General features: G+C 46.2%; 2 protein-coding genes across 4 annotated transcripts; one reads left to right on the top strand and one right to left on the bottom strand.

Annotated features, from left to right (window-relative positions):
* Positions 1-2,140: 2,140 nt before the first annotated feature.
* SNRNP35 (small nuclear ribonucleoprotein U11/U12 subunit 35) lies at positions 2,141-4,874 on the bottom strand. 3 transcript variants are annotated; one of them, XM_032198786.1, is made up of 2 exons: positions 4,656-4,874; positions 2,141-3,364 (listed from the first exon to the last, which is right to left on the bottom strand). In XM_032198786.1, exon 2 carries the CDS (start codon positions 3,359-3,361, stop codon positions 2,564-2,566), a length of 798 nt encoding a protein of 265 aa, XP_032054677.1. In that variant the 5' UTR covers positions 3,362-3,364; positions 4,656-4,874; the 3' UTR covers positions 2,141-2,563. The 3 variants fall into 3 exon arrangements, with proteins under 3 accessions (XP_032054677.1, XP_032054676.1, XP_032054678.1); XM_032198785.1 differs by lacking the exon at positions 4,656-4,874 and adding an exon at positions 3,934-4,103; XM_032198787.1 differs by lacking the exon at positions 4,656-4,874 and adding an exon at positions 3,566-3,585.
* On the top strand, positions 4,105-9,393 carry RILPL2 (Rab interacting lysosomal protein like 2). The gene is made up of 4 exons (XM_032198788.1): positions 4,105-4,520; positions 5,274-5,425; positions 7,508-7,618; positions 8,077-9,393. The coding sequence occupies exons 1-4, from the start codon at positions 4,170-4,172 to the stop codon at positions 8,099-8,101; spliced, it is 639 nt and encodes a 212-aa protein (XP_032054679.1). The 5' UTR covers positions 4,105-4,169; the 3' UTR covers positions 8,102-9,393.
* The last annotated feature ends 34 nt before the right edge of the window (positions 9,394-9,427 follow it).

The following is a 9,427-nucleotide window of genomic DNA, read 5'->3' as shown; positions in this document are numbered from 1 at the left end:
ATGATCCCCAACCGGATTCCTAAATGTGTAAGGGCAGCAAACGGTTCACTCCTTGGGGAGCTGTGCCCGGGAACCATTTTGTTGCTGGGGTGGGCTGAACGCTGCTCTGCTCCCACCTGTAACTGCTCTGTTTGAACACAGACCCTCAGCGGGTTCTAGGTAGAGAAAGTGTTTACGGTGCCTGCCAGGCATCATTGCCATTTGGGGCAGGAGGGGGAAATGTGGCCTTACACGGAAGGCATTTCCATTTGAAATAGTGACACTAGCATCTGATGCTAATATTAGGCAGAGATAATTTTGCCTGGTTACGTTTTGGTAACACATCATGAGTTTTAGGCTTACAGAAAGCTGTATCCATAAAAGAGCAGCACTTCACGCTGCCGTGAGAGTCAGTTCTTACATGGGGGAAGTCTTATTGTAACGTTAAGTTGTTAACATCCTGACTTCACTTCCGCACGGGGGCGGAGGAATAAAGAGCACACTACAGTTGGATCAGGCAGTTAAATAAATTGTGAATGATTCCTCTCTCTCCCTAGCATAGTTTACAGTCATTTGACACATTTAGAAGAGATGCAGTGATCAGAAACAATGCAAGAATGCGGCAGATTCCCAGCCTGAATAAGCACATTGCTTTCAAATCAGCCAAGAGCACTGAGCTGGGATAATAGGAAACCACAGGCTGAACTGTTTCCCCCAGCATCTAAGCTAATGTATTAAAAACTCTCCAGGCCTAGTGCACGTACAGCTAGTCCCATACGCTAGAGCCCAGTGCGCTATTGTTAGGTCGAAGCTGCAGCTGATTTCAAACAATGGCACTAAGCAGTACAACCTTCCCCGTTCATCTCTGTAGCCCATTACCTCAAAAATCTGATGAGTCACTCCTGACCTGCTAGTATTAACCACCTCGCTCCTCCTTCTCACGTTAGAAGCGCTGAGTTTATACACACCAAGTGTCATCTGAGAAGGTGGCACGTAGGGATGAGTATGTAAAGAGTTGAAGATCTGTTGTGTAGTTTCTCAATATTAACTAAAATCTGCTTTTAAAAAAGGGGCCGGGATGTTGTCAGGTATGGGACGTAACAATCCTGTCTCCAAAGTGCAGGATCACTGAAGTTTTTTTTTTTGGTTTTGTTTTGGTTGGGCAGTAAATCATTTTAACAGTTTAATAAATATTTCTGAAAAACAAGCGTTTCTGAAAGACTTGTGTCCTTTTTTTTTTTTTGTGGAAGTCTAATACTACCTGTTCTGGGGATGCAGTGTACAGGTCTGTCTTCTTTCCCCTGAAAAAGGCTTATAAATGGAAATACAGCCTCAAACTGGGCAAGGTTTTGGATATGGCCATTGAAAAACTGCCAAGAATGTGATTTAAAATATATTAGCACACATTTAGGAGTTGCTGATGATGGCAAAGAACACCACAGATCCTTTCCATTTCACTGAGGAATGCTGTAAGCTCCTCAGTGGAAGATGCATGTCTGGATACACATCCTGTACACACATCCTGCCAGAAAATAGAGGGTGCTTTGCCCTCTGGTTTCCCCAGTTCAGCTAGAACCAGCAGCAAGCCCAGTTGCTGGAACATTCAAACCCTGCGCAGACAGGACTTCACTTGCAGAGAGGAGGAAAGGAGAGCTGGATGCAGCTGCAACCACAGCATCGAGCCATGACACCGTCCTTAAGTGACCTCTGACATAATGACTGGGGATGTTTTCTGACCTGCTTACTGCTGTGCGGTGTGCATTCCTCTAATAAAGGGAATGACACCCTCCCATGATGTTAAAAATAGATTTCTTATTACATGCCTCTCATACTTTACAGAACTAGTTAAGGATGGAGTATTACTAAGATCTCACCTGTCCCAGTGTCTTCAAGAAAATAAAGTCTCTTCCCTTCAGCTTCTGGTTTGGGCCACATTTTTCAAAAGCTTTGTTTGTTGCTATTGTTTCATTTCTATTCCTTCACAAGTGACTTCATAAAGGGCACCTGTCTCACGAGTGTGAACATCTGACACACAAAGAATTAAATATGGAGCTCTCTCACGAACACTCATCCAAGCAGCAAGCTGAGTATCAAATGAGGTGTGTACTCAATTTCAGTGGGGTGCCAGTACATGTAGTGCATTTCTTACAGTATTCACCACTTCAAAATATTAATAGAAGAATTTAATTTCTCCGAAGAACAATTCAACAAAAGGTATTGTAACTGCACTAGGAACCAAACTACACAGAGCTGCTAGCAGGTCAAAGTCATACGCACAAGACAGTAACACGACCGCTGATGGTTCAGGGAACGCAGCTCACAGCCCCAAGCTGACGGTGATATCTGCAATTGAATCATGTCCGTGTCCTCCAGAAGGTGCAGCAGACTCTCTTTATCCAGAGACTGCAGGGAGCCAAACCTGCCGCATCACCTCCTCCACACCAGTTCATTTACCAGGACAGCAGAGGCAGGTCCCAGGCAGCACTAAGGGCAGCAGGACTTGGCTCACAATATTCTAGGGGATGATAAGAATAGTCACCATACCCAAACTTCCCATTGTTCCTGTAAGACGTGGTGCTGCCAGCTATCGATGCTTATCATCATCTCTTTGCTTCTTGGTCTCTCTCTCTCTGCTCCGGTCTCTCTCTCTGTCTTTCCTATCTCTGTCTTTCCTATCTCTTCCTCTGCTCCTCTCATCTTTGGAGTCCCTCTCTCTCTCACTGTCACCCCAAGCCCATGACCGCTCCCTTTCTGGCCATCTCTTTTCTCTGCTCCTTTCATGGTCTCGGTCCCTTGTTCTCCAGTCCCTTGATCCCTCTCGAGAAAAGTTTCTTTTCTCTGCTGAGCCTTCTCCATAGAAATCATTTTTCACATTTGGCAAATTGATGGGCTTTCGGAAAGGTCTGTCCCGTCCTCCGAACCGTAGCTGCCCAGATTCTTTTTTGCCTCCAAACCCACCTCCAAGCCTCCGAGGAATCCATCCTTTGAGAGTTCTTTCCAGTTCAAAATCAACAAAGATCTCATGTTGGTCAATAACCAACCTGTTGGCATCTCTGTGGGCCTTCAACAGAGCACGTTCCTCTTTGTACTCAATAAACGCATAACCCTTGGAAAAGCCTGTGACCAAGTCTCGAACCAGACGGATCTTTCTGATGTCTCCATACCGGGAAAAGACCTCCTTTAACTTCTCTTCTGTTGTCTGAAGATTGAGCCTTGCCACAAACAGGGTGAGGTGAGGATCTCCCGTAACTCCCTTGTTGGGTACGTAACGTGCCAGCATAGCCCTCCAGATGGCACGGTCATGGGGCTCTTCGTCCGTGCCATCGATGCTCCCTGCTTTGAGGGGGTCATATTCCTTTGCTATGGGGGCCCAGTCATTCATTGTCTGGTGGAAAAAATAAATAAATAAGCGTTACACACACAGGTCACTGCTGATGTTTTATAAACAAAATCAGGTGGTGCGAGAAGCACTTTTAGCACTGCTGTACAGCATTTTTCACCCAAGAAACCCCAAAAGTGTGACAAAATGGTCATGTCACTGTTGTTAGATCCTGATTTTTCAGCAGGACACCACAGTGTTACCTACACTCTTGCAGGTAGGTGCTGAGGCCCAGCAGCAGCGTTCTGCCTCCACAGCAGCAAGCAGCTGGCGTGAGCACAAACATCTATAAAACGCTGTGAAACCCTTCACGGGGCGGTGCCGGCCACCTCCTACTGCATTACGCTGAAAAACTCTTCCCAGAACACAACAATCCTCAGAAAATAAATAAAAATAAAACCTCCGAAGCCAGCTCCGGGGCCCGGCGGGGCCCTCTCGCAGCTCCCGGAGCCTGCGGCCGGCGCTGCCGCCGCCTGAGGCCGGGCGGGCGCTGAGGGCCCCGGGGCTCTTCGAGCCGGCGCCCCCCGTCCTGAGGGGCTCCCCCCGGCCCCAAACCCTTTTCCCTTCCCCCTCACCTCTCCTCACGGCGCGGCCCTACAGGCGGGAGGAGGAGGAGGAGGAGGAGGCGAGGAGCAGCGGCCGCCTCCCCCGAGCCCGCCCCCGGGCTGAGGCGAGCGCTGAGGGGAAGGGGCAGGGCGAGGAGCGGGCTCCGCCATGGAAACCCCCGCGGGGAGGAGGAGGAAGGAGGGCGGCTGAGGGGGGGGTGCTAAGCCCGGCCGGCCCGCCCCGGGGAAGGGAGGCAGCGGAGGGCATGCAGCACGGCCGGCAGGAGGTGGAGGAAGAAGATGAGGAAGAGGAGGAGGAGGATGAAGGCGGCGGCGCAGAGAGCGCGCTGGAGAAGAGCCCCTTCCAGCTAACGGCTGAGGACGTGTACGACATCTCCTCGGTGGTGGGCCGGGACCTGCTGCAGCTCAGCGCCGGTCCCCGGGCGTCAGCCGCCGCGGCCCGGCTGCAGTTCAGCATCGTCAGGGTGCTGGAGATGCTGGAAGCGTTGGTGAGCGGCGGCAGCCTGGCCGAGGAGAGGCTGAGGCTGGAGCGGGACCGCCTGAGGATGGAGGTGGAGGCGCTGAGGGGAGAGGGAGCCCCGGGCAGCGCCCCGCAGGTGGGTGCGGGACCCCCAGAGAGGGTCGGGGGGCTGCCAGGGAGCTGCGGGGGTCCCTGCCCCCGGGACAGGCCCTGGGAGCTGCCACATGTCTGTCACGAAACCCAGGCTCACGCCAGAGGGGTTGGAGGGTACCTTTGTCACCGTCTGCAAGCTGTTGTCGCAGCCCAAGGGGTCTCGGAGGGGCCACGATCCCTCGCTGTAGATTTACATGTAGTGCTCGCAGCAGTTCAGGCACACAGCTGCAGGTTTTCAGAGCGTGGATCCACAGTTGTACAGCTCTCAGCACCAGTCTGTCCCATACAGACACTTTGCCGTTTATCATACAATAAAGCTTTGGTACTCTGCACAAGGAAAGCTGATGAAGATGACAAAAAAAAAAAAAAAAAGACGTTAAGAAAAAGGCCTTAGGAAAACAGAAGTCTCTCCGCTACAGTGTTTCGGTGTGATCATAGGTTTCTCAGCCTCTCTCACCACCAGAAAAGCTTGCTTTCATTTTCAGCTTCCTGGCAAATGAGATCGCAAACTCTTTGGAACAAGCTGTTTTTAGATGTGGTCGGAGCCTCACAGGTAGGCCCCTTACTTTGTTAGGGAAGACAGAGAATAAGAAAAACAGTAACTGCCTAAAAAAAATCAGGATTGTGAAAAACAGATACTAAGAGTTACTATGATTTACAAAAGTCCGAGATTTTACTTTAGGAATGCCCAGTTTATGACAGGTTACAAGATCACGTTCACCCCTTTATTTTACAGCTCAACCTTGGACCAGACAAAATGGTAATAGACCTCACGGATCCAAATCGCCCTCGGTTCACGTTACAAGAGCTGCGAGAAGTCCTGCAGGAGCGTAACCAGCTGAAAGCTCAGCTTCTAGTGGTGCAAGAGGAGCTACAGTGCTATAAAAGGTACATATATCATGCAAAGAACTAACAACATTGTCTGGGGAGCTTATCAGATCAAAGTATTGCAGGTTTGAGCATCTAATTTAGGCTGGGCACTGTTAAAATATGTGAGAGACATCTGTGCTCCTAAGAGCCTACAAATGAGCGAAGAAATATGGGGGAACAATGAAGTACCTATGCAATATAGTTTTAAAACTAAATTCTCTCTTAGTCTGTACAGTTAGCAGCCTGCTCTGGTGGTTGTCCCACTGAAAGTCTACATACTGCAACTCCACGCACAAGCTGGATTCTCATGCACACAAATTAACCTATATAGTCACAGCAGTTGCACACGTGTTGTTCTCGTCTGAAGCCACATACCAGAAGATCATGGGGATTTCCATCTCACTTTAGTCAAAATTTCCTTCCTCCTCCAACGTGCCTCTTGGGTACAAATGGGGGTATGCTAGCTTACCTACTGTTCCTTTGTCCCCAGAGTGAGTGTAGCATTAATGTAGGCAGCAGACTCTTAAGTTCTTTCATTATCACTGAGAAGATTTTATTTTTAAAGAGTACCAACAGGGATTTGTGTAAAACACTTAAACGATGCAAAACAGGTTCTTTCAGAGAAGGATCTCTGCCTTTCTAGAAGGGAACAGCCTAGGAGAATCAGTGTGCTCCAACGGATGGGATGTAGGAAGGGTCTTTCTCTTGGCGCTACAAATTGTTTCACCTACAAGGCTGTTCTCCCCACCCACCCATGCCCCTCATCATCTGGCTGTACTATAAGCTCTTTGGGGCAAGAAATTACTTTTTAATCTAGACACAAGATGTCTGAGCACATAAGATTTCAGTTGACTTATCTCAGCAACAATCTCTTAGATTTGCTAAGCCTGCCCTTTGCCTTGTCTGTAAGAATCAAGTTAAGCAAAGAAGTTAAAGTTAAATCCAAAAAGTCAGTTTACAAACTGCACAGCAGCAGTTCTCACATAACAGTGAGGCACCAACTTCCCCCTCCCAGCTGACTACCTTTGCAGTGCAACCATTGGAATAGCTTCTTGCCTTTGATTTCCCAGCTGTGTTATACAGCTTTCTACATGGCAAGTTAAAAATTAACAGTATGAATGTTTTACATATTTGAGTGAATGTCACGGTGCATTGTACCTAGAAAATGCATCAAAGCACTACATGAACCAAAAAGCGGCCATGTGGTTTTCTCTTCATGCAGTGTTACAGGTTAAGTCAAAAACCACCTTCCCTTTAAGCGTTCACATAAAACTGCAGGGGAAGAGGATAAATCTGAACATGTATTCTAAAATGTCTTGTGTATGTGTTTTCGATGGCCAAAAAGCAGTGCTGCTTAGCTACTTCCAGCCTTCAGCTACTGCAGTAACAAACTTTGATCCACTCAGTTCTTGAGATAAGAGAGGTCAGCTCAGAGTAGTAAGTTAGCATGCTGCAAAAATACAATGTAATATGCAATTGGTAAAAATTTAGCCTGATTGCAAGCAGGAAAAGCTGGTGAAGCTGAAGAATGTGTGATTACAACCTTGTAAAGTATAACAGCACGAAAGCAGCCTGACAAAATCTACAGCTCAGGCAAAGCCTGTCTTTTCTGCTCTATAGGATGGAAAGAGGAACACTCACCTACCTTGCAGGGAAAGCTGGGAATCTCCCTTCTGTTCCCAGTTGTGTGGCCTGAGCCTCTATGGCTGCGCTGAAGGTACAATGGATCCATCCAAGCAGAACATCACTATTTGTGTCTGCATCTTGTTTTTGTCTTTGGACTCATACAAATCCAGTATGTAACTACACTTCCCTTTCACTCGTGTTATGGTTTGTCATTTTTCCTTCATTGAAAAGTCAGCTCATTACTTTTTTTTTAGTGTCCTCATCACAGCATAGCCTAAGCAAAATTACAATGCAGTAGTTATTCAAGGAAAATATGAATAATTCATTAAAAGGAGTGGGCCAGGCTGCCGCGCCTGTCCTGGGAACACCCCCTCACCCATGTCCCAGGCTGCCCACTGAAGGACTAAATGTGGACAGCAATGCTATACCATGCTATGCACAAAACCACAAAAAAAAATCCACTTCTCTTGCCAGTGGGGTCATCTCACAGACAAAGGACCAAACTCAAGAAGTGGAAAAAAAATCCCATGGCAGCAGCCCAAGAACCAGCAAGGACAAAGAAGAGAAGAAAATCACCAAGCGTCTGTAAGTTTGTGTTGGTTTTTGTTTGTTTTTTTCACCTTTTTTGGCAGAACATGGGACAAGGACATGCCTCACACTTAGTGAATCCAGGGATGAAATCTGAACTTTGGCCTAGTTAGCTGGACATTGTTCTCTCCTTTCTATAAAATTAAAACTTGATAGGGAAATAATTTCCTGTGGAAAAAGTACTTTACAGGAAAGCAAGCTCCACCCTGGCAAGCAGGGTATCACTTTTTTCTATAAAGAATCAGCATTTCAGAACAAATGTGTGTGAGTTGGGCCCTGTTAGCACATGAAAGCTCATGCTAGCTGTCCCTGGAGGTTTGTTTACATTGTATGTACACAGCTGTACGCAGTACCCACATGCTCAAGCCTTGTCCTTAAAAGTCCCCCAAAATAGCAGGACACAGCAGTCGCACCGTATGATCCTGCTTTTCCATTTGTACTTTTTTCTTTTGCAGGTTCTCTTTTAAACATGGAAAATGAACATACTTGAGAACTTTTAACCACTTATGTTCAGAAATGGCACTGCTGAAAGCCTCTGAAGGAGTTCGGAGTCAAGGATTGGAAAATAAAACATCACTCTTACTGTAAAGAATAATCTCCTAAGAATTCTGTTGTATATTTTTTCACAGAAGATTTTACCTTAATTTTTTAGAAACTGTTTGACACTTTTTGCATTGTTGGATTCCTGCCAGACATTACCCATCTGGAAAGAATAAACGTTTATATGAGTGTTTTTTTTTATTCTTAATAAAAGAGCCTGTGGCCACACATTTATCTGGTCTGCCTATCAAAATGCTCAGCCCAAAATGATTTTATGAGATTTAGATTTTATTTGTAAAGGATATATGCCATTCACACATCTTCATAGCAAAGTGCTGGGAAAGAAGCACCCATTCCAATTGTACTTCTCACTGATGTTATATGGAAAGCAATTTCTAAACTGCTTGAAGAAAAGTCCCCTGTTGCTTTTGTTCTGCCCTTCTTTGCATTAGAGGGGCACACGCAGGAGCAACCCTTTAGGGTTAAGACTAAAGACAGAGAACAGCACAGCAAGGGAAAAGCAGCCACATTGTGCTTCGCACACATCAAGAACTGGTAACATTTCAGAGGCACAGACAAACTCAAACTGGAACAGATGCACCAGACATTTCAGTTGACAGCTGAAGGCCTTATGTGGCAGACAGTTGTGTTTTTTTCATAAGCTCCAGTTTGCAGTTAGCTGATATGAGCTGTGTATTAGCCTAAGTAATGACACTTATCACTAGCAGAACGATATAGGGCAAACAGAAGAGTAGAAAAAGCTTGAAAAATACCAATTAGATTCCACATTTAGAAAAAGCAGAATTTCAAGAGCAGTAGTCTCTGAACAGACATAAAAAGAGAAGTGACAGGAACCCAACTATGATCTTACACTCTTCAGAAATAAAAGCAGGTTCTGAAGTCCTTTGATTCCCTCTCATATGCTAGCAGCATGAAAAATGTAGGGCACCTTGCATATCTGCTCAGACACACAATGCAAACGTGGCTCTGCAGAAGGCAGGACTGCAGGCTCAGAATTTATTGGCAACTGTACATTAATTAGCAAGGTGACAAAGATGGTTGACCGAGGTAGGTTAGTTTACAGTTAACACAGCCAATGCATTGAAATTATGAGATAACTTTGTCATCTTCAAAATACCGATAAGCCTTGCTCCTGTCTGAAATTTTCTAGAGCATGGTAGCAGGGAAGAAGTTGCTGTACCTTCTTTCAAGGGTTTATAGTTAAAGGAAAACAAACAAACAAAAAAAAAAAAACTGTAAGGCCTT

Source organism: Aythya fuligula, chromosome 17 (assembly GCF_009819795.1).
Source record: "Aythya fuligula isolate bAytFul2 chromosome 17, bAytFul2.pri, whole genome shotgun sequence".
NCBI classification, from domain to species: Eukaryota; Metazoa; Chordata; class Aves; order Anseriformes; family Anatidae; genus Aythya; species Aythya fuligula.
The sequence above is the reverse complement of the archived record's forward strand: the minus strand, read 5'-3'. Positions and strand labels throughout refer to the sequence as shown.